Raw genomic sequence first — 25372 nt, 5'->3', positions numbered from 1 at the left:
GTCACCGGAGGCTATCCAGCCGGCTACGTCGACCGGAAGTGCTCGCAGGCGGCGTTGAGACCGTAAACAAAGGCGGGGAAAGAGAGGAGGGCTAAGGGTTCGACAAAACCCAGCATATTCCCCGGCAGTGTTCGGTCTCTGGCCAACAAAATCGCGATTTTCATGGCTCATGAAACGTGGCTCAACGGCGGCGTTCCTGATACCGCCGTCGAGCTAACAGGGCGCCATGCCTGGGCTGATAGAACAGCTGATGACTCAGATAGAGGTGGAGGACTGTTTATGTAAACAATGCTTGGTGAACAGACACTACTACACCACTACACTACTACGGACACATCAAGAGTCACTGCCTTGCTAACTTGAGTATCTCACGGTTAAGTGCTGCTTAAGATGGGGGACAAAAGCAGCAGCGCTGACGCTACCCGCTAAGTGTTAGCATTAGCTAGCAAGCACTAGCCTGCTAGTGTACCATTGCGTTTACCAGCTGCTAAAAGCTTAACGTTACACATATACACGTCTTCCCAATATTTTTCTTTATTCATTGTCTCTTGTTTGTTTTTGTTTTTTTACAATAAAAGCGAGTAGCTCCTTTAACTGCCTTTTTTAGGCAACTTCCGCATTTTTCCTGATTGCGACCGTGCGCTCACGACTACTGGAGTACATTTTACGGATACCAATCCTATGACTATGACGACTATCATGTGATTGGCCCACCCCTATGAGAAACGCGACCTCGCGCCTGAAGGTGAGTCTTCCACCATCTCACGGCTGTTGATAATTACTGTTTCACACGACAGCGACACTAATGACTCGGAGCACATCTGTACGGCGCGGTGCCCAGGTGCTAGCAGCAGCTGAGGTGGCAGCACAGCACTAATGAAAAACAATGCACTTTTAATTATGCATCATGTTGACAGGGGCAGTCGAGTAGACTCGGTCGTGCGTGTGTGTGTGTGTGTGTGTGCGCGCGCGCGCGCGTGTGTGTGTGGTTACACATACTGCAAACTGGATATTTAAATGTATTGTGCGCCTGTGGCTAATGGGGAACCCATTTGAAATGTTGACCACGCCCCAGGCTACTTGATCCACACCCAGTGTACCTGTAGGCCCATGGACTGTACCAACCGGTATGGGCGTTCTGAGGTGAGCCACGGGGGTGAAAGGTCCACATACCGTCCTTCGCCCGACTGATCGTCGGAGCGCCCCCGCCCAAAGTTAGACTTCCTCCACCTCCTCCTCCTCCTTTTGCTGCACGCTTTCCGTCCCACTCAAACAGCTGTCTCTCTCTTTCCACCTCTGGCCCTCCTCCTCCTCTTCCTCCTCCTCCTCCTCCTCTTCCGCGACGCACAACAACGCTCCGCCGTTGGAAATATTTCAATCCTCTCGAAAGCCTCTTCAGCTCTCTCCTCCCCTCCTCTCCAGTCTCCTCGCCGTCCTCTGTGTTTATCGTAAGCTGTGATTTACATATCTTAACGACTCACTCCGACCGAGCGGGTGTACGTTGCGTGTGTGCAACACAGGGACGGCGGAGACCTCGGCCCCCTCGTTGAGGGAGGAGCCCGGCTCCCCGGCAGGAGACTCAAACAAATCCGGACGCGGAGGTGGCGCACGGCGCGCGTCTCGCAGAGGCCCCCGTAAACACCCGCTGCAACAAACACCGCGGCCTCCCAGCCACACCAAAATGATGTGCAACCCATAACGGGCCCCCCCCGCTCCCCTAAACAAGTCAAAGCTGCTACTTGATTTTTTTTTAGATAGGGTAGAAACAAGTTAGGGTTGGGGTTGGGGTTGGGGTTGGGGTTGGGGTTGACCCCCCTCCATGTTCCATTTTAGAGTCTAATCGCAGGTGAACAAACACACACACACTCACACATACTCCCTTCTGGAACCTGAACCGCCGGAAGAAGGGGTCGGGAACCAGGGCGGGGGCTGTTAATCATGATTACATCCACTGTCATCCCTCTCCGCAAAGAGCCCTGCCCAGACGAACGCAGAGGAGCTGCCGCGGGAAGGATGGGGGGAGTGGTGCTTGGGTTAAACCCACCCCCCCCCCCCTTCCCCCCTTTTCCCACCAAATACACACCTACAAGTATCCATGTTTAAGACCAAATACCCATTATACACATAATTTGCATCCATATCTATGTGGATCTGCCATAGCTCCATATAGGTACCAGTTGAAATGGTCCGATCTATTTTCTTATTTTCTAGTTATTATTAGGTAAATGGGCCAGGGGTAAACACCCTCCATCTGAGTTTAACACTAGCAAGACAAGGTAATGTTGTTGCTGCCATTTACCACGCCGGCTAAAGCATTATGAGTGCATAAAACCATTGCCTCTGTAATTGAGAAATCAATACCTAATTTGCTGCCGTGCCCTAGCCAGCCTTTGTTTTGTGTGTGCACCCTTGCGTGCGTGCATGTGTGTGTGTCTGTGTGTTTGCTGCAGAAGGGCACGGCGCTCTTCAACCCCTCGTTTGGACATAAAAGGTCTTTCCAAAGGCAATGGCGGCGATCTAAACCTAGTCGGCCATATCTTTCCCCTCCAACGCATGAAAAGGGAAAACAGGTCTGGCCACGGGGAGATAGGGTGGCACATTTTCCCTCCAGACATCCCGCTTTTTTTCATCCTACCTTCACCACGGTGACCATGCCGTCGTTGGAGACGGGGTCGGTGCGGATGGTGAAGTGGCCGGACGGGTCTCCGTTGATGATCCTGTAGATGGCGTTCCAGTTTGGAGAGTGAGGCTGGTCGGCGTCTATCACGGTCAGGTTGGCCACCACCATGCCCACCCGGTTTTCTGGGACCTCGCCGGAAAACTGGGGGCAAGAGACGACAGCGAGAGAGAGAGAGAGAGAGAGAGAGAGAGAGAGAGAGAGAGGGCAAAACGGTGTTACGGCGCTTCGATTCATCTATATTCTTTCTTTCCGGAAGCCTCTCCAGCTACCTGAGGGCCACCATTTAGACAAGTGGCAAAATGTGCCAATTGCCACGTTCCATTTTTTCGAGTTACTCTCTCACTTCCTTTTGGCTTTTCAGGTACAACAGGCTTAACGATCCCATTTTCTACGCCCGTGGGCAGTAAACAAGCAGTACATGCTCGTGCACGCCAACACACTCACCCTCACACACACACACACACACATACACACACACACACACACACACACACACACACACACACACACATACACACACACACACACACACGGCGCCGCTGCTCCCATTTTATTTTGCCCTCCCTGCATGCCTGTGCTCCATCGTTGATGAGCGGCACTCCACTCCGTCGAAAGCCAGAGTGACAGCGAGAACAGAAACGGATGCAGAGGAGGACGGGGTCTGCGGTGCGGGGTGGGGGGGTGGGGTATGGGGGGCAGTTGAAACAGCTGTTTGAGACTGTAAGAGTGGCTTTTCAGATGTTCCCTTGCTGTACAAACATGTGCTTTGTCCCGATAAGCCTGATGAGGAGCGAGCCGCTGTCTGTCATGTGTCTGTTATGGTGGGACTGATCAAAGCCGTCCAGGCTCAGGGGATAAGGCACAGAAAAGGGAAAAAACACACACACACACACAAACACACAAAAAAAAACTAGCACGGCGCTAACCCCCAGAAACGGAGCATCCAGCGCCACCTCCAGGACCACCTCGCCCACACCTACATCACCACGTGAGCACTCTTTGTGTCTTCATCGCATCGTCGCTATCAGGCGCGTTACGCGTGGTTTCCAGAGCCCGCCGCGAATAACAGCCGTGGAAGAGTCACTGAGCCGCTTATGTTAGTGTAGGATATCAAAGAGCAAAGCCCCAGACCAAACACTCCAACAGGCCATAATACCCTGCCTGGCAACCCTCGCATCAACCCAGCAAACAGCCCACGGTGGCGGGCAGATTAGGGGTGTGTGTCAGGAGAGCTGTTCGCAGACTCAATGACATTCTTAAGACAACACACGAGTCCGGGTGGTCCCGACGCTCTGGCTGCCGCGGATAAGAGAGCGAGCAGGATGCGGCTGGTTTGCGAGGCCGGGCTTTCAGGGTGCGTTCACAGTGTGTGTGTGTATGTGTGTGTGTGTGTGTGTGTGTGTGTGTGTGTGTGTGTGTGTGTGTGTGTGTGTGTGTGTGTGTGTGTGTGTGTGTGTGTGTGTGTGTGTGTGTGTGTGTGTGTGTGTGTGCGCGCTTGCACCTCTTACTTCAGTAAAAGCACAAATACCTAATTACAAGTAAATACGTACTTTCTCTTAAATCTACTTAAAGTATTAAAAGTAAAAGTACTTATATCCAGTGCACTGATATAACAGAACCTATAATATAATAGTAAAGGTGGTGTCACAGTGATTTACAAATATAGACAAAAATATTTACATATATATATGTGAAAATGTGCTACAAATGTAAAAGAGTAAAAATAACTGATATAAACTCCTTACTTCATAACTTTCCACCACTGGTAATGGCATATGATGTACCTGCTCCTATGGGTTTTAACAACGTGCAGTTTATCTGTGTTGTATGTACACATGCTTGCGTAGTTTACGACTTCCTAATGCCAACTCCATAAAAAAAAGTTTGTTTTGGCATTAAAAAAAACAGGAGAATCCATGACCTTTCTAGAATCATGGAGGCAGCTCCGGAGCACTTAACAGCCCTTGAGGGTCTTCCTGGGCGTGCGGTAATAACTATGGGATGGCATTAAGCGCCTGTGGCGCTCCGCACTTTTTCTCTTTCTCTCTCTCTCTCTCTCTCCCCCTCTCTCGCTCTCTCTCCTTGATTCGAAATCTAATTCAAGAGTTCTTACTTTGATACGTGCTGGGCCAATAGAAGAGTTGGGCATCACTGTCTTTCTCAATAACAAACTGGTGTGATGGTGTGCCCAGATTTGGCTGCATACCACCCCCCCCCCCCCAACACTGTTTTCTTATTTTTAATCATGACTGGCACCGGGAGGGTTTGGCGACTCTTGCAGCACTTGACAAAACGCCCGAGGCCGGCGCCGCCGCCGCCTCACTGTCACCGCCACCGCCAAGGGGATGGTAGCTCAGGCGGTAAAGCTGGTGGTCTAGTCATCTAAAGGTTGCTGGTTCGATCCCAGGCTCCTCCTGCTAGCATGCTGTAGTGTCCTTGAGCAAGACACTTAGCCCCTAATTGCTCCTGATGGCTGCGTCCATCGGCGTTTGAACAATTGTAAGTCGCTTTGGATAAAAGCGTCTGCTAAATGACTAAATGTAATGTAATGTAATGCCACAGCCGCCGGAGAGCGGAGAGACGTGCGGCGACGAGCGCTGAGGAGCGACGATACGAAGAGGCGACGCTAGAGCGAGCTCCCTCACGGAGACACGGCGAGGTGGGAAAGAGGCCAAAGCACGGCGGCCCCCCGCCCCCACCGTCCCCCGGACTGGCACGGAACTGCACCACCCAGCATGCACAAGTGGCCAGATATCACTGTGCAGAGAAACTCTGATTTAAATGTTTGTGCACCGTTTGTACTGTACATCTTAACGCACAAATAATGCAAAAAGGTCCTCGATGACAGTGGTAGACTTCACAGAGGCACCCACACACACACACACACACACACACACACACACACACACACACACACACACACACACACACACACACACACACACACACACACACACACACACACACACCACCCACTACTGACTTGAAAAATAGGGCAGCCTCTGATCGGTGTGATGAAATATTAATCATCAACATTAAAGACAAATTCCCCAAACTTTCTATTTCTGGGACACTGATAGATCTGTAGGGTTTACAGCAAACACTAAATATTTGCATAATGGCCTGCGTTCTCAACCAAATGGCTTTTATGTTATCCCATCGCTAAAACGGGTGATTTATGAAGGGAGAGGGCTAAAAGTGCGCCACTCAACACAGCTCCAAAACCTCTACTATAGTTTATCATCAATATCCATGATGGCATTAACTTCCCTCCGCGGCGGTGATGGAAATGCATTTAAACATGCCTGGAATACAGTTGGATAAAATCAATCTATCGTCGGGCGCGGTCATCAATATGGCTCTGTCACCGGAGAGCACTAATACAGGGAGGAGCGCACAGTCAGGAGATGCCGCTGATTTACAATCGCCCATGTATGTGCTTCATCACTGTTTCCGTGGCCCGCAGCAAAAATAATCCTTCACGCTCTCGCTCATCCCACCTTCACGCCCATCTTTTCTTTCTCTTCCGACTTTTCTCATCTTCTCCTCGGCATCACCCAGAAACTTGTTTTCTTCCACTCACTGCTCCCGTTTCCCCTCACATCCTTGATTAACTACAGTATGTGTTTGTGTACATGTAATTGTGAGGTTTTGTAGGTGATAGGGGTTTCACAACTACTGATTTTTACTAGCTGCCAAATTGTTCATAATAGCAGTCGACTAGTCGTCTTTCACCTATTATGTAAGAAAAAAACAGAGAGAAGAGTTCAAGGTAACAATGAGCGGCAATCCGATCAGAGGTGACTCCACTGTTTAAGCTTCACTGTCATCTTCCATTCTAACACCGTGAATCAAACGCTAAAAAGCAAACACACAAGCAACACTCCAAATGTCCGTTCTCCGCGTAGAACTGGAAGTTAAAACGATATAGACAGCTGTTCAACTCAGTACAGTCACGCTGATCAGGCGCACTGACAGTCTTTATGGCACGTGTTCACACATCGACTGTCCGCTGGCCCGTGGGTGGAGGCGTGTCCGTAGAGGCGGTGCGACTGGTACGGTTTTTTAATACTACATAGCTGAATTAGGCGCTGGATTAAACAGTCTCCGACTGGTTATGCCTGGAGGGAGGAGACGCAGGCTGGTGACATCAGGCACCCGTCTCCATTCATTTCTCAACACAACATCGTCTTCACCCTGATGTCACCAGCTTGTGCCTCCCCGCTCCAATCCATCGCCTGCACATATTTGAATCAATTATTTAACAATACAATAATTATTGTAAATCTGGTTGACAAGTAGTCGAGTAGATGACTAGTTGGTGAAACCCCTAGTAGGTGACAAGGTGTGTATGTATGCGTGTGTATGTGTATATCATTATGTGTGTGTGTGTCCCCTGCTGTGTGTGATGCAGAACTCTGTGGCTGAAACATACTTAATGCAGACTCTAACCCATCATTGTAAGGGTCTAAATAGTCCCCAGGGCACATGCTAATGATAACTCCTCTGCTCGACCCCCCCCCCCGAAAAAAAACCCCTCACGTCCAGGAACACCCCCCCCCCGCCCGGAGCCAAGCCTTCTGCTGATACTGCCTCGGCTACTATCATCACAGTTGCAGTGCTAAGCACCTTATCTAACCGAGCGGCCTATCGTCACCACAAGTGATAGGAGAGCACACACACACACACACACACACACACACACACACACACACACACACACATTCACACACGTTCACACACACACAAACATACACACACACACACACACACACACACACACACACACACACACACACACACACACACACACACACACACACACACACACACACACACACACACACACACACATACACACACACACACACACACACACACACACACACACACACAGACTGAGTAATATTGCCGCCTGAAGCCATGCTGGCACCTGATGTCGAAGGACTTCCCATCATACTAATAAAACAAAATGTACCCCACAAAAAAGAGTGCATGAAGCAGCCATGAAGCTATAAACCATGCGCAAGTGTATGCCGTTGGCCATGTTTATTTCATTACGCATAAAAGTGTCTTTGCCTCTCAAATGAGGCTGTTAACCCCCGTCTGCTGCACTCGCCTCCGACTCCGGGCGTGTGAAGAGCAAATCTCTTTTTCTGAGTTGTTTTTCGGTGTATTTTACGTTCTTTGGCTTTACTGGGACTGAGACAAAGCAAACCAACAACTGAGAAATTGAGTGTGTTCTTACACATAGGAGAGCAAGAGAGAGAGAGGGGGGCAGGAGAGAGAGAGAGAGAGAGAGAGAGAGACAGAGAGAGAGAGAGAGAGAGAGAGATGGGGGTTGTCCTCATCATTTACGAGCGGACACTCATTCTCTACTTGGTTAATTCATTCAGTTAGGCTTCTACTGAATTGCACTGCCAGGGGTGTGTGTGTTATAGAGAGAGAGAGGGAGAGAGAGAGAGAGAGAGGGAGAGAGGGGGAGGGAGAGAGAGAGAGAGAGAGAGAGAGTGAGAGAGAGAGAGAGATGGGGGTTGTCCTCATCATTTACGAGCGGACACTCATTCTCTACTTGGTTAATTCATTCAGGAAGGCTTCTACTGAATTGCACTGCCAGGGGTGTGTGTGTGTGTTATTTCCTTTGTTACCCCCAGTCTCGAGAATGACCTTTCGGGGTGGCATCATCATTTAAAACATCATTACAATGGTGATAATCATCATTAATGATACACAGGCTTTCCCGCCGACGAAAGTCAATGATATGGATTTGTTTACTTCCCAACAAAAAAAAATAAGGACAAACACCATTTTGCAGGTCACCCCCCACCTGCATTGTCCTGTGTGTGTGTGTGTGTGTGTGTTTGTGTGTGTGTATGTGTGTGTGTGTGTGTGTGTGTGTGTGTGTGTGTGTGTGTGTGTGTGCACGCGCGCTCACGCGCGTGTGTTACATTGGTGTCTTTGTAATACACCAACTTATGTGTGTATTACATTGGAATATAAAGCCTGAAGCCTTACTCACCGTTCTGGAGGTGAGCATGGGAGGGTTGTCGTTGATGTCGGTGATAGTGATCAGGGCAGTGGCCGTGTTGGAGAGGCCGAAGTTCAGGTTGCCCTCCATGTCTGTGGCTTGGACGATGAGCGTGTACTGGGACACTTTCTGTGAAGGGAGGATCCGTAGTGGGGAGTTATTCACCAGAAAAAAAGCATTTTGTTATTGTTTTGTTGTGCTTTTATATTTTTATTCCCACCGGAGGTTCTATAGGAGCTGTCCGTGGTACTACTTTCAAAACAGCATCACAGGGAAGAAGCACTATTACCCCAGTGCGCTGCCCATGGTGCTGAACACATCCAGATACCTATCTGTCTGAAGGATCCCCACAGGTTTGAGTGTGTGTGTGTGTGTGTGTGTGTGTGTGTGTGTGTGTGTGTGTGTGTGTGTGCGCGCGCGTGTGTGTATGTGTGTAGAGGAGAGGCAACACTTCCCCAGTATCACTGTTGGACAGATGTGAAGACAATGATCCGACTGACAGAGATTAATGAAGTATCCATGGAACAATAATATCAGCGAATGATAAATGCAGTTTCATCTTGGAACTGGCACAGTCACACTCCGGTGGAAGCTGAAATATCATTTGTGCCCTCCTGCATTTTTGTGATTGCATTACTGTGGTGGGCATTGCGTGCTTGTAGGCATGCTACCCCCTCCCTATCTCTCTCTCTCTCTCTCTCCCCCACCCCCTCTCTCCCCATCCTGGGGTGCAGTTAATGGGCTGTGGGAAGGATGAGGCCCGGGAGCCGCCTGCCTGTCGGGATAATGCGTCTCGTCACCGAGATTCCCAATTACACTCACAGTGTTTCCCTCTCTCACCTGCTAATTACTGAGTAAATATCCCAATTAGGCCACGACGCCACATCAGGAGGATTAGACAGCGCCTTTCAAGTCCTCCCAGATCGATGATAGGCTACGACGCCGAACTCCAACACCACACACACACACACACACACACACACACACACACCGACATCCTCATTAATGCCCATACTCAGGAGTATGGGTTAAAACACACACTAACACACACACACAGAACCTCTTCAGCTAATTGAACACCAACACACACAAAAACAACCCCGTATCGCCACATCTTGTTTGGAAGCTGTGGCTGATCTTGCCGTAGCGTCCGCACGATACAACGTGTACGCCTCGGTCTCGCTAATTAGACAAGGGAGTAATTATGTAGAGATGCTGTGAACCTCTCAGCTCCGCGACGAACACGACAGCAGCAAATCTGGCTTTTCTCTTAAGGACTCAGGTCTTGTTTTTTTTTTTTTTGTCAACAAGCTCTCAGAATTCTGCTGAAGACTCCGGGGCGGAAAAATGTCAAGAGAGTAAAAAAGTTGTGAAGTAGTTGAAGGAGTTGAAATAACGGCTGATGAGAGGAGGGAGGGGTGTAAATGAAGGTGAGGGAGAGGAGAGCAGAGTAGACAGGGGAAGGAAAGGGAAGGAAGGGGAAGGAAAGGAAGGGGAAGGGAAGGGGAGGCAAGGGAAGGAAGGGAAGGAAAGGGAAGGAAATGAAACTAAACTAATCTGAAGTGGACCAGGATCACAGTGCACTGTGTAACACTGTGCAGCCTCCTGCTCAGTATTCATATTTATGTATTCATGCGCGCTCATCTTTTCCTTTCCTGCAAGAGTGGGGACTTCTTATCTCTTCTCTGCGAGAAATGGCTGAAGAAAACCTTGTGTGTGTGTGTGTGTGTGTGTGTGTGTGAGAGAGAGAGAGAGAGAGCAACAGAGAGAGAGCGAGATGGGAGGGAGCAAGAGCTGCTGTCTGCATGTGTGTCTGTGTATGTGTGTGTGTGTGTGTGTGTGTGTGTGTGTGTGTGTGTGTGTGTGTGTGTGTTAGAATACTATCTATGCATGTGCATGTGTATTTAAGACTGCAGTAAGTACTCCTAGCAGTTGGGTTTGTTTATATTGTCTATATACTAGTGTATACATGCTAGTCTATATGCGATTGTTTGCGTGTGTTTTTGCGTGTATGTATGTGTGCATCTGTGTGTGTGTGTGTGTTTGTGGGTGTGTGTGTGCGAAGTAGATAGGGAGGAAGTTAATCACACATTGCAACTGGCTGGATTAACCATGTTTAGATAAGACAGAGTTGGGAAAACAAGCAGAGGTTTGACTAAGACATTTCCAATCCCTGTTCCCCCGCACTATTATCTCTCTCTCTCTCTGTCTCTCTCTCTCTCTCTCTCTCTCTCTCTCTCTCTCTTTCCCCCGGTATCATTTTATCTCATCCCGCTTTCATATCTCCATCACTCCCAATTCTCCCTCCTTCACTCGGCCGCGGTGTCCCTGACTTCCCACCGTGCCTTTCTTCCGGTTCCTTCTCCGCCCCTCTGTTTTGTTTTTCCTTTTCCTCATCGTGATTAGATAGGTCTTTGTATTTGTCTGACAGGTGTCAAGGGCATTCTATCGCATTTATTCCCAACACATCTCAAATACACACACACACACACACACACACACACAGACCCGTGTGCACACAAAGGCAGCCCAGTGCCGTGTGATGTGTTGGTAATAGGTCTGTCAGCGGTGACAGTCGGGGAGGATGATCTGCCGGGGAGATTTCTTTGCAGGGAGATTGTCGCTCGCACACCCGCGTCATGAGAATAAACACATTTGTATCTTGTCATAACTTTTACAGCTCCATAAACAAGGTGACCGCAAAGGGAGGCAATTAAAAGAAAAAAAAAGAAATAAAGGAGAGAGAAAGTGTGTCTGTGTGTCTGTGTGTCTGTGTGTGTGTGTGTGTGTGTGTGTGTGTGCGCGCGCGGTTGTAAAACATTTATAAGTCACACCTCTAGTGAATAAATAATGCCGTCGGGGACTGTGAATATTGTTTCTGTTTTTGGGAGATGCTCTGTGTGCTCAGGGGTGTGTAGAGTAAAACAAATACTCCAATGCAATGCGGTTTGTTCTCCTCTCACTGCCGATTTTTCAGACAAGATTTAGATCTTTGATCCCGTCTTTAATGACTGACGAATAAAAGTGGAACTTCATGCATCGTAAAACCTTTTCACGATGCTCTGCAGCACTGAATTTTGAGGATTTGCTGATACAGAATGTTGATTCCACAAATGACCTTTTTTTTTTTTCTTTTCTTTTCACGGTGTTATGCACGAGGATGCTTGACAGCTTTAGCGTTACGCTGCTGCGATCATGCTTGTACACGTTCCATATTAGGCTATTATCTGCCGTTGAGCATGTTAGCTTATCAAAATTATGCCCCGATTGCCACACACCATTACGCATAAATACGTGATAAACGTCAGTCATAACACACACTCACGTAACGCTATCCAGGAGATTATCCGAAAATTGCTGCAGTGATCGAAAAATCTGAAATCCCCCGTTGTATGACATGTTGCTACAGATTTTCCGTGCGAGCATGACGTCAGAACAAAGGAAAGCCCACTTCACTGCCTAAAACAGTTGGACTGCATAGGTTGCATTTGTCAGTTTCAGGTTCCCGTCTCAGATTTTGGGTAATTCCAACGGCAGCCGTTGTTTGTTGCGTTCCACACGGCTTCACGCACTCACGTGCACGTTCTGTTGTTTTCACAGCATGTTTCCCCTTTGTTTATGACTCTGGATGGTTTTTATACTAAGTGAACATCTCTAGAGCGGATTAGAGCACAGCACAGGTTGCCAGTGGGAGGCGACGTAACCTTCTGTTTGCAGTCTCTTATATTAGCGTGGACGTAGACAAAAGAGTTTATTTGTGGATATAAAGGATGTTTGACAATATTGTGAGCTTCCCTTTGTGGACAAGGATCTTTAAACTTTTTTGTTTTATACCTAAACGTATGCCCCATTGCACTGCATTCAAGCACATTGAGAAGATGCAGCAGAGTGGTAAGCTTCCCAGAGCGGTTGTTCCATGAACAGTTATTAATTATCGCAACCAACGTTTAAACTAGGGCCTGGGTTGAAAAATAGCGAACTCGTCCTTTAATTAATAGATAAGTGAAGGAATAATAGGGTTTGGAGCACTCACCTCCCGGTCGAGGCCGGCTGCCACCGTGACTATGTCTCCGGTCTCACTGTTGATGGTGAACATGTTGGGGATGGGGCTGTGCGGTGTCTGGGACAGGATGCGGTAGCGCACCATGCCGTTGGCCGTGGTGTTGTCGTCTGCGTCGAATGCCGACACGTGCATCACGTAGGTGCCTGAGAGAAAGGAGAGAGAGAGAGAGAGAGAGAGAGAGAGAAAAAACAGGCGTTTCCAAACTGACAGGCTTACAAATATAAATGGGCACGTTTCGACCCTTCGCCTTCCATCACTCAGTGCCCTTCCTGGAATGTACCACCTGTTTGTTTTTCTGCCGCCGTGCCATCGTATATCTACTGAATCACTGCCTGTCACCCAATGCCACCATTATTTCTCTCTTCCTTTTATCTCTCCCCCTCTCCCTCTCTCCAACCAGCGGCGGGTAGCCCGGTCTAATTGTCAGAGATAGGGGTATCATGCCCGGGACAGCCGCGGTCCGAGGATAATTGTAACCACAGCTTCCATTTCAAACTTCATTACATTTCAAAGCAACATTTGTCAATGACTTGGCCGGAGGGAGTGCGCTTAAGGACTCTCCGGGAGAGGAGGGAGGAAAGAGGACAGCAGGAGCGAAGTGATGGAAAGGGGAGAAGAAAAAAGAAAAAAACCCTCCGTATTTGGTTGGATCCGAGTGGAGCGACTATCAATCTGCTCCCGATCTCTCTTTGTTTCCAGCGATGGAGGGAGCGGGAGATAGAGATGAAGAATCTCGACATGTCACACACCGCCTGGGTAATTTCATTAAGCTGCACTCTTAGGGGGTTTAATGTGGACCCTTTGTACAGGCGTCCTGCGTTGTGCCTGACAGGATTAGGTCCCCTTAATGACTCTTTAATTTGGAAACTAATTCAAGTCTGTAATTGGCTTTCCATTGAAACCACTGGAGCTCTAAATTCTAAAACTCTTTTTTTCATGATTATTGTTCAGCTGAATGTCATGTGTGCCACAGAGACTCCTCGTCGCTGTGCCCGTATGTGTGTGTGTTTGTGTGTGTGTGTGTGTGTGTGTGTGTGTGTGTGTGTGTGTGTGTGTGTGTGTGTGTGTGTGTGTGTGTGTGTGTGTGTGTGTGAATGCAGGGGGGTTAGGCTGGGGCTGTTTAGTAAACAAAAAAAAAAAAAAACCACAACAGGATAAAGCAAGCCGAAAAGTGAGCACCTGGCCATCTTCGAGATGCAATAAGCTCCGCTTCATCTGGTTCACCTTCTCCACATCCCATCAGACTCTCTCTCTCTCTCTCTCTGTCGCTCCCTCACACACACACACACACGACCAAAAAAAAAAAACCACAAAGCTGATCTCGTCGGCGGACATAAAATGACCCAGCGGTGCTGCAGCTTGGTACATTTCGCCCTCCATCTCCTCTCCCACTGTGCTTTACAGCGGCTAAATGAACAGCCACCGACGGAGACAGATTCCACTGTCCCTCGGCTAATCAGGCGGAATGGGAAACATCCGTTGAATCCCCTGCTTCACTGTGTGTCCGCCCTGCCGCTGTTTCTTGTTCATCCGTTAGTTCGAACACCTCCTGCACTGTGGCTGCATTAAATCACTCTCCGCTGATGCTCCAGCGGCTGTTTTGCACCTTTACTAGCCGATCCAATCTGTCACACCCAGTACATTTATCTATGCGGACCCACTCATCCATCCATGCATCCATCCTTTCATCCGTCCTTTCATCCATCCCTCCATCCGACTGTCTTTACCTGGCTTTGACCCCTCATCCACAGAGCCGTTGTACACCTGATTCCGGAATTCGGGCCTGTTGTCATTCATGTCGATGACGTAGATGTACAGGTCGATGGGGTTCTCCACCTGGTTCCCGTTCATGTCCACAGCGTGGGCTCGCAGCTGGCGGACGCACGGACACAGGGAAGACGGGGAGGATTAGAGGACGAGGAGATGATGAGATAAGACAAAATGAGATAATACCAGACTCATAATACAGTCTGGGTCTGGGTCTGTTTTATGTAAGAGAAAATACTTTTTTTGATTTTGTAGGGGGTCTGCAGCTATCAGAGTCAAATGTAATATCATTTGAGGCCTTTTTATTACAAACCTTAAGTTGAGTCTTTTCTTAGTCTTTAGTATGAAAAAGAAATGTTGACTAATGCAGAAGATAACGAAAAAAAAAAATAGATGGATATATACAGTAAATTTGTATATATCCATATATATTTCATAATTTAAAGATAATGAATGGAAGTCTACTAATAAGTCAACTAGGAGTAGTTGAACTGAATATAATTTTGTGTATGGTAACTTTTATTTTATGGAACTGTATTTTTTATTGAATGGATTTACACTTTTTAGGCTTCCCTGAAACTTGTTGAAACACTAAGTCAATACTTACAGTTTAGAGGTTTTTTTGCCAGTAGCGTTGACGCAGATAATTGATAATAAAATATCTGAAATAATATATGCGATGAATAAAATAGTAACATTAATGGATGTTTTTTTCTGTCTAGACTGAATGTGTGTGGGCATGAACAGTGTTTTTGTTCTGAAAACATATATAACCGTATAGCTCTTACTATAAATATACACCGATCAACCACAACATTAAAACTACAGACAAAGTGAATAACATTGCTCATCTTGTTCCAATGGCACCTGTCAAGAGGTGGGATATATGAGGCAGCAAGTGAGCAGTCAGTTCTTGAAGTTGATGAGTTGGAAGCAGGAAAAATGGACAAGCGTAAGTATCTGAGCGACTTTGACAAGGACCAAATTGAGTCAGAGCTTCTCCGAAATGGCAGGTCTTGTGGGCTGTTCCCGGGATGCAGTGGTAAGTACCTACCAAAAGTGCAAGGAAGAAGGACAACCGGTGAACCGCCAACATGGTAATGGCCCCCATAGCTTATTTTTGCGCGTGGGGAGTGAAATCCAGCCCGTCTGCTCCGATCCCACAGAAGAGCTACTGTAACACAAACTGGTGAATAAGTTAATGCTGCTTGCTGCGTATGGGACTGCGTCCACCACCAAAAGCCCCTACAATGGACATGTGAGCATCAGAACTGGACCATGGAACAATGGAAGAAGGTGACCTGGTCTGATCAATCACGTTGTCTTCTACATCATGTGGATGGCCGGGTGCGTGTGCATCATTTACCTGGGGAAGAGCCAGGCCGGCGGAAGCAAAGTGATGCTCTGGGTAATGTTGTGCTGGGAAACCCTGGGTCCTGACGTTCATGTGGATGCTACATTGACATGTACCATCTACCTAAACATTGTTGCAGACCAGGTACCCCCCTTCATGGCAACAGTATTCCCTGATGGCAGTGGCCTCTTTCAGCGGGATAATGCACCCTGCCACACTGCAAAAGTTGTTCAGGAATGGTTTGAGGAACATGACAAAGACTTCAAGGTGTTGAATTGGCCTCCAGATTCTACAAGCCCGATCCATGGGGGCCCCACCTCTCAACTTCCAGGACTTAAAGAATCTGTTGCTAACGTCTTGGTGAAGATACCACAGGACACCTTTACAGGTCTTGTGGAGTCCATGCCTCCACAGGTCAGAACTATTTTGGCGGCACGGGGGAGGGCTAAACAATATTAAAACGGCCTAATATTGTGTAGGTCTTTTTGGCTCTTGTATATACAGTATATATAGATTTTTTTTTTCACCAACAAACAACTTTTTCTGGTGCTTTCCCCTGCTAAAAAGCACCCGAAATAGCTCATTCAGTCAATGCACTTATTTACTGCTCACCACTTGCTATTCATCCTGAGATGTTTAATTACACTTGATTCAGCTTGAAAACACTCTTTTTTTTTAAGAGACTGGCCTGTGTGAAACATCTGATTGGTTTTCATTTCACCACTGCTGAATATTCAAGACTATAAAAGCCGTCAGTGCGGTGCCTACAATTTTTTTTTTTCTTCTTTTATCATCATGAGCTGCGAATTTGAGTGTTTCTGGCACGGAGCCAAAGCCCCTTCACCTTGCAACCAAACCAGATCTGTTTTAGTCAAAGTAGGTGACAAAACAGGAGTGGGAAATCAACATGGAAAGGTGGGTTGAGATGAGATGGATTTTCATTTTAAGAAAAAAAGGAGAAGGAAATGTCTGATAACATCATGGAGGTTATTGTCAATAGTCGTTAGGGTCAAACTTTATTTTTTAGAAACATCACCAGCAAAGTATGAAATCCAAAATGTAACAGTCTGTTCCTCATATGTTACAGGGTCTGGTGCTTTGGTTCCAAAGTAGGCCAAGGAAATGTTTCTTTTTTTTTTTCATTTCATTTTTTTACAGATTATGAAAGTGCAGATCGTAAGCTTTCAAATGATGTGCAATACATTGAAATCTGAAAACCCCAACCGCTCCCCCCTACACTACCTGTCAATGTCAGCGGGTTAAAGTGTGTCGAGTATAACAAATATGTTATTTATTAATTTTTTGTCAATATTTATTTAAATCATTAATTTATAAAAACATTGGAAAATGCATAATTCAAGTTAATGCTTTAATTTTAATTTTAATTCATTTTTTTTCATTCTTAGTTCTTGCTTACTTTAGTAGCATGAACGCTCTATTATTCTGTAACTTCTAAACATTCCCATTTCCAGCCTTTATTGTTTTATAACAAATTGAATTGTTGTTTTCTGGGAGCACCCCCGGTGCCCGCCACCTCCCCCTGCCGGCACAGTTCCGCGATGTAATTGAGAGCTTCTCGTAACCACAACAACACGCGGATGATGTGTTCTCACGGAGAAGGGAAATTTCTCGCTTGCGGCTTTTATTTGTCATTGATTCTTTAAAACATTGTTACGGGGGTGACATCGGCTCTTCTTCGTGTCCTCTGATGCGTTGCAGTGCATTGGATTTAATTTTTTTTTAACCACGCAAAGGAGACCCGATGTTGCCCCGGTGAATTAATAACCTTATTTAATCAGAAGAGGTTTCACATTCTGCCTTGACATCACACGGAATATGGAACGATTCTCTTGATCTGCATGTGTGCATCAAAGGGACCGGGAAATCGCCGTTCGCCCCGCTGTTCCGAGTTCAACCAACTCAAAAAACATGGTCGAGGAACAGAAACAAGCGCGCGTCTGTTGACAATGACGCTGTGTCGGGTTTCCTTCATGGGAGGAGTTTCAGCTGAAACCAACAATGCAGATCTATCACCACGCCCACACTATGCCTCCCCGACGACTCGAAAACAAGCTAAATTCGGCCACAGACTCTAAGCATTTAGCGATCCTAAAACTGTTGTTTGTTATACTGAGAGGAAGAAAAATAAACAAAGAGGGATGTCATAGGAAGCCGGCTCTGTCGTCAGATTCCAGGCCGGCGCTGTGAGCGGAGGCCCCTGAAATCTCCTCAGCCTCGCTCCGACTTCCCAAACGCCGGCAGTCGATCAGAAATTCAGCTCCGCCGCTGCCAAGATCAATGAGATCGGGGGCAAGCTCAGATTCCATGCAAAGTTTGCCCGCGGAAATAATACTAAAATCAATCCGGGCGGGCGGGGGGGGGGGCGGGCTCGGCGTGCTCTAATGAAGTCTGAGGGAAAATGAACGACTGGAGAGAACGAAGGAAGACCCAGAAGATAGGAATTACTGAGGAAATGTCGAACCGCAATAAACATCGGTGGTTTGTTATGACGGCGCTAAAGTGAGGGGTAGAGCAAACATCTGGGCGCTGTCTGCAGATATTGTGTTTCATTTAACTTTCCGGGACATCTCTGTATTCCCGGCAAATGGCTCTCAATGATCTTTCTTTCAAGGGAAAGCCGTGGAAATGTTCCGCAGACGCCACATCAAGGAGGAACCCCCTAGAATCCAGATGCTATCCCGTCCTGCTGCCTCTGACACCGGCGAGCGGAAATGTGTTGGAATGTCAGCGATGACTATCAGAGCACGGCCTCTGCGAAGTGTGCAGAACAAAGCGGAGACCGTCTGTTTGTGGAGCTTTCTGTCAAATGGCAAAGCACCGGGGTAAAAAGCACAGCGGCGGCCACACTGGGTGGGGGGGGGGGGGGTGAGAGTCGTTTGAGTGTAGAGAAGAGGCAAATTTGTGTTTGTTCAGGTGAGAGTAGAAGAGAGGAGGAAGGAAACCCAAAATTGCAATATGAGCCCATGAATTCCTTGTTGTCCCCGTCCTCCTCTCGACTTCTTGCAGCTGCAAGGCCACGAAAAAGCCTGATTACTGCCTGTGTGCTTTTGGCAGGGAATAAAATATGGAGTCTTTGCCATCTGCCTCCCCTCCTCAGCCAGGAGGAGATCCTCTCCCCCACTGCCTCCCCCCCCCTGCCTCCCATCCTCTTCTCACTCCACACCGCACCTCCTGCGCCGAAATTGCATCTTCAGGTCTCTCCGAGGTTAATTTGACTTTACCTTTTTTTTCCTTCTTACCTCCACACTGTCTGATCTTCTCCTGCACCCAATATCCGCGTGGTACCATCGCATCGCGCCGCCGCCGCCGCCGAAACGGGCCGGGAGCTTGGTCCTTATCTCGCCCGCACAGCCCCCCCCTCCAACCCCCACGCCCCGGCCCACCCCCCTACCGCCCTCAAACCTCCCACTCTGGCCCGGCCCGGCCCGCCCGCCCCACTCACCCTAATTCAATAACAGCAGGAGTCGGAGATTAGCGTTGTGTTTAAAGAAGGCACAATGCAATTCTGGGTCCACATTAGGGTTATTATCTTGAAAGGCAGGGGGAGCCAGCAGACTGGGACCAACAGTTGGCACCGAGGCTCCGCCATGATGGAGATAACAGCGGGACCGGAACGCCGGGGTTTCCAAGGTTTGTTTTTGATCCTCGTAAGAAGGCATCGCGCCTGACGAGCTTTAGGTCTTAAAGGGGTTATTCCTTTTGAATCGCAAGCACCATCGTCCTTGCACGGCGAAGCAGATGACGCAAAATAAACAGGTAGTCGAGCGCTAAGCTCGCGGGAAGTTGCTTGTTTGACTGATGAGCTGTTTGCGATGTACCGGAGGCGCAATTTGTTTGGATGGATTTCTGGTGGAAACAGATAAACACCTTTTCCTCACCGGCATCTCTCTCTTCGTCTCTGTCCGATATTTCTGACCCTTGTATAGCGTACTTAATGGACGCACTCCTCCTGCAGCCAACACAGTGCTTTAACTTATGGAGCACCGGAACGGGCCTTTCTTTACAAATCACCTCATCGATTGCTCTTTCTCTGGGGTATAAATCTGCAGGGCTCCTGCTAATAGGTCCTGCCAGCTCCACAAGACTGTAACTTAGAAGCAGCAACCGAAATAGAAGCAAAAAGGGAAACTTACATGCCCAGCGTGAGGCCCCAGCACATGAAAAAGGCGATCACCATAGCAATTAGCTGTAAAATAGTGGCAGTCGGCAGTATTGTGTGTTTCTGTGAGACGCAAGTACATTTTTTTTTTACAGCAATTCAATTTCTCTCTCTCTCTCTCTCTCTCTCTCCCTCTCTCTCTCACGCTCCTTCTTTCTCTCTCTCTCTATATATATATATATAGACCAGTATATATTAGGGTCCCCTAACTGGAACGTTTGTCCCGCAACATTCCACAGATCATGGTAAATGTCCCGCATTTTAATGATCAAGCCTATTTTATGTGCTTCCATCATCTTTCCCAAATTAAAGTTTTTTTCCCCCCAGAAACTGTGCTCGGTTTAAAGGAACAAATTGATCTGCGCAAGCCGACTTTTTTTTTATTTTACCGTTCTTAACTTCCAGAAAGTCAGCAGAAGCGAAATAGCTGAAAGGAATAGCATGAGTGTGAGGAAGGTAAAACGGAGAAGCCAGACCTCCTGAAAAGAAATAGAGACTCTGCTCTTTCAACAAAGAACGGGAGAAAAAATACCCAAGGCTGAAAGCTGTTCCAGGCGATCCTCAGGAAGGACATTGTGGTACAGTATATGCTGCCGAGAATCACCGTCACCCGTGGAGGAGAGGGGGGTGATGCAAAGGCATGGAGATGGTGATAGTCACGAGCACGACAAGCTCCTTCCCGAAAACCAAAAGACTGCCGCACAGACAAAATCACGGCTGCTGAGGCGACCGGTGTCCACCATAATGTGCAGCACAGCTTATCATACCGTTCGCACGTGGCTCTAAACTCGCTCCTGTCACGTTCCACGATTCAGGGACAGCACATAAACCTCGTGGTCGAACAACGAGCGCGTCCATTGTCACGGACGCGCTTGCGCCGGCATCGTCGCAGACATGTTTAAAACGATTAAATACGCCTGTGGTCGCGGGAAGACTCCTCCACGTTTCTCTGCTGCTCCTGACGCATCGAGCCATGGAGCGGACCAGGTCGTTCCCGCCGGCGTTGAGATATCACAGGCGTGCAGAGCAAAATGTTGGACTTTTACGAAGATCACAACACACACTCCGATGCAATTTTTAACCGGGTCGTTCCAAGGCTCGAGGAGAGCAACCCGGGGCTGGAACGGATCCCTGCATAGTCGGCAGATAACGCCAGCGTGAATTATGGGTTGCATAACTCTGCGTATAAAAAGCTTAAGGACAAGAATGCCGCAACAGTCAAAACCAACTATGTGGCCCATATTCTGCGCCACTGTGGGCGGCGTTCAGGCGAGGGTTGACACCGAGAACGTAGTCACGGAAAAACACAGCCTCTTTTCGTCCTCAGCTAAACTCAAGGATGTTTTTAATTTTGTGAAAGAGGAGCTTGTGGCCCTTTACAAGCACGTGCCGGCATGGCGGCTGAGTTTGTGGCCTGCTGTCAAGCGCCTGCACGATTCCTGGCCGCCTGTCAAAAGCTCTTATCTCTTGGAGAACGGCGCTGTCCATCAGCACTTTGGAAATTGTTCGCAAAATGACAAGGATGGAGAGGACGTGGCCCGTGAACCCCAGGCACACCTGATGTTTTTGCAGAACAGCCTGAAACTTTTCTCGCGGCGAGCTTTTTTCTCGAGCCGATGACCAACCGAAACCGGAAAGCACACGGGCAAAGGGAAAGGGAGCAGCTTTTCGGATATGAGGCTGCCGTTACTGAGCAGGGCTTTCTAACGTTGCTTTGATTTCTCTGATGAGAATTACCTGAAGCGCATCGGGAGCGGGGCTCTCAAGAGGGAATTCAGCTTCCAAGACGTCCACCAAGAAGTTGATGCCCTAAAAGTGCGCCCACTCGACGGGGACCAGCTCTACGTTGAGTTCAGTGGAACGTTGCCGCACATGAGGGAGTATGAGGAATCGCGCCAGTGTGGATTTAATCAAGAGCAAAATTTTGGTGGAGTTAAACAACAGCTGCACCTGCAGGAGGAGGTCAGTCAGTCTCTACTTGGAACATTGGTCTGTTTCTCTTGTTCACTTTTCTCAAAATGGGATTTTAACCAAAACATAGCCTATTACATTCAATTAATTATAATTATTAGATTGAATAAGTCCAGGGCCGTTAAAATGATTATTTCATAAAGCCTACCGTGATTTAAAGCGAATTAACATCCAACACCACTGCAAAAGGGCATTTGTGAGAGAAAAATGCTTACGATCATTTATAGTGAATGAGGACAAAGGCCTCTACCTTCAGAGGGGGAGTTTTTTAAAACACTGTCTCTGTTTTCCCAGGAACCCCCCAACTTTATGTAAAGAGAGTTCTTTCTCCCTACAATGTCAATTCTAACATGGAAGAACCAGATCACATTTGGCCCCGTTTACCCCTGTACGGAGATGAAGAATAACCACAGGGGAGCCTGGAGGTGCATTGTAAGGGATTCTAATCCGCGGCTGCCAGGTCATTTACAAGTTCCTGTGAATTCACTGTTTGATGTAACATCCAGGGAGACAGTTGAGGGACACAGACTTGTGGATGACTTCTGACCCAAGCCACACCCTCTGTTGTTGTATAAAGCCCTCTTGATCAGAAATTAGATTAGACTGGTCTGAACACTGCTTTGGAGCAGCACTGAACCTTTCTCTTTATTCTGCAGAATAAATAATCTTGAATATTCTCCGTTTTTTTTTTCTTGTAACGGGCAGATTAACCTCACCGATCATTGCAGAAGAATTTCTTCCACACATTCCATCTAATATAAAATCAATATTTACATAGCTGAATAATAGTGACAGGCATGCATACTGTAGGGTCACATTTCAAAATCGGACTTTTTTGTTTTTCTCAAATAATATGAAATTGTAGAATCAGAGCTTCGAAACAAAGGTATCACTTGTGGGAATCCAGAAATATTTTGGAAGCTTTGACTTATTAAAGATTAAGGTATTTAAAAATAGAAGTTCTTAGAAATGAAGTTTTAGAAGCGTAGACTTCCAGACTTTTGCAGCACAAAATACACATTAAGAAACACAATTAGTGCTTTAAATGGTTATATTTGGATAGTGCCGTACTCCTTCAATGAGATAATGTTGAATGTTTTTTTCTGAAATAATGTTTGAATCATTAATTGATAAAAATATTTATATAAAATATTTATTTGTTTTATATGAAAAAAACAATTTATATTGGAAAATGCATAATTCAAGTTAATCCTTTCATTTTTGTAATTTTTTTTTATTCTAAGTTCTTCCTCACTATAGTAGCATGACCTCTCTATTATTCTGTAACTTCTAAACATTCCCATTTCCTGTTTAATAACAATGATCGATTTTAAGAAATCCCATTTCAGATCACCCGCATGAAAACCTATCATCAGGGGAGAACCCTTCCCAGAATGAAAATGACGGGGGCCCCGCCTGTCCATTTGCATTCTGCTAATTCTTGTTTGATTATCTTATCTTACATAATTTTGAAGAGATTCATTTTTAGAAAGAAATCTATTTCAGGTTCGCTTTACTTATATACATACATATATTTTGACTGCAACGTTCAAAAACGTTCTTTTTTGATTTTATGTACTACAAGCCCTTTGAATTGAATTGATTGGGCGAGAGGGAGGGACAGACAGAGAGAGCGCGAGAGGGAGAGAGAGAGAGAGAGAGCGAGAGAGAGAGAGGGAGAAAGGAGAGAGAAACTCACGTGGTAGGAGGAGCGCTCCTCCCGGTCCAGGGGTTTGGTGACGTACATCTTTCCGGACACGGGGTCGATGTTGAACACCTCGTTGGGCGGCTGGTCCGCCCCCACCCCTGTGATGCTGTAGCGGATGGAGATGTCCCGGTCCTGGTCCGAGCGGATCTGCAGGGCGGAGGAGCAGACATCCGGAAAAAAACGTCAAATAAAATGTTTTAAACCTCTCGCCTTTGAGAAACCGTCCTGAACCGACCCTTTAACCAGCTGAGCACCGTCCGTCTCACTCCGCCCTCCGAGTCTCTTTTTATCATTTATTTTTCGATTGACGGAGAACAAAAAAAAAAAAAGGGACACATTTTGCGCCAACCAATCCCTCAGATTGATAGATAAACATCAGGTTTTGTTTTTCATTCCACTTCGTGTGTATAATTCAATAACTCCAAAACAAAAACAGAACCAAAGACAACACCACGAGGTGAATACTGATACATAACTATCGACAAGCCCACGAATAATAACAGAGTAATAGTGACCGTCAAGCCAAACACACAACGACCACAGTTTAGTATTTACAGCTTAAACACACTCAGGGACTTCATTTGTACTGCCGGACGGTGATGACAATAAAAGAGAGAAAGCTCATCATGGAGCAGTAATTACAGTGTAATTAGGCGAGTGGTAGCATTAATACCAGAGTAAACAGTATGTGAGGAAACAAAGATAAGACGGCGGAAATAACAGAAGGAAACAGTTACCTAAAAAAAACACACACACACACACACACACACACACACACACACACACACACACACACACACACACACACACACACACACACACACACACACACACACACACACACACACACACACACACACACACACACACACACACACACGAGTACAATGATCATTATTTAATTACTGCGTGAGACGGGAACCGCAGTGCACTCTGGGAAGTAGCTCCGGACCCTCCCTTACCTCCCCAGATAAAAAGCGCAGTGCATTGAGTGCACCTCCAGGCCGCTTATTTGGACTGAAGTGCTTTGTAATTGGGACTGATTTGTGTGTGGAGGAGGAAGAGGAGGAGGAGGAGGGGGTGTTCACTTTAGCGACCAAAAAAAGATTCTAAACCCCTGAAACTCCCTCCATTAGCTGGATGACAGCGTGAGCGGATCAGGGACAATTTCAAAAACTACTCGATGGCATATCAATGCGCTGTACACCCGGGCGCATACTCACACACACACACACACACACACACGGACACACACGCATACACACACAAATGTAACCGCCTGAACCTTTCGCTTCTAATCAGCGGCCATTTCAGCTGAGAGCCGTAAGTGCACCTACAAAGAGTAAGGCTCCGTCCAAAGTTGTCTCCATCTTTCACCACTCATGGAACCAATTTAGTGCTGCTTTTGACATACCGGGGGACTCTGCCCTGTCGAGAAAATAGCCCGAGCAACTAACAAGGGCACAGCGGGTAGAGAAGAGAGAGAGAGAAAAAAAAAAAAAAAAAAAAAAAAAAAGGTATTCGACAGGTGTCATCTCGGCTGCTCCTCACGGCGGGTTGTCACCGCCACCAGCACCACCACCACCATCATCATCATCATCACCGCCATTGTAGTGGTGGT

General features: G+C 47.2%; 1 protein-coding gene across 1 annotated transcript in view; it reads right to left on the bottom strand.

Annotated features, from left to right (window-relative positions):
* Nucleotides 1–25372, bottom strand: part of LOC307241247 (cadherin-4-like) — a gene marked incomplete at both ends in the record, with an annotated part of 250920 nt that overhangs the window by 18051 nt on the left and 207497 nt on the right. Inside the window, 5 exons of the mRNA XM_080015287.1 lie at nucleotides 2636–2821; nucleotides 8700–8837; nucleotides 12742–12914; nucleotides 14499–14643; nucleotides 23743–23898. Coding sequence (XP_079871413.1) covers nucleotides 2636–2821; nucleotides 8700–8837; nucleotides 12742–12914; nucleotides 14499–14643; nucleotides 23743–23898 — 798 coding nt within the window. The remainder of the gene's footprint in view (nucleotides 1–2635; nucleotides 2822–8699; nucleotides 8838–12741; nucleotides 12915–14498; nucleotides 14644–23742; nucleotides 23899–25372) is intronic.

The sequence above is a fragment of the Zeus faber genome (assembly GCF_960531495.2).
Source record: "Zeus faber genome assembly, chromosome: 15".
Classification (NCBI taxonomy): domain Eukaryota; kingdom Metazoa; phylum Chordata; class Actinopteri; order Zeiformes; family Zeidae; genus Zeus; species Zeus faber.
This window is presented reverse-complemented; position numbering and strand designations above follow the sequence as displayed.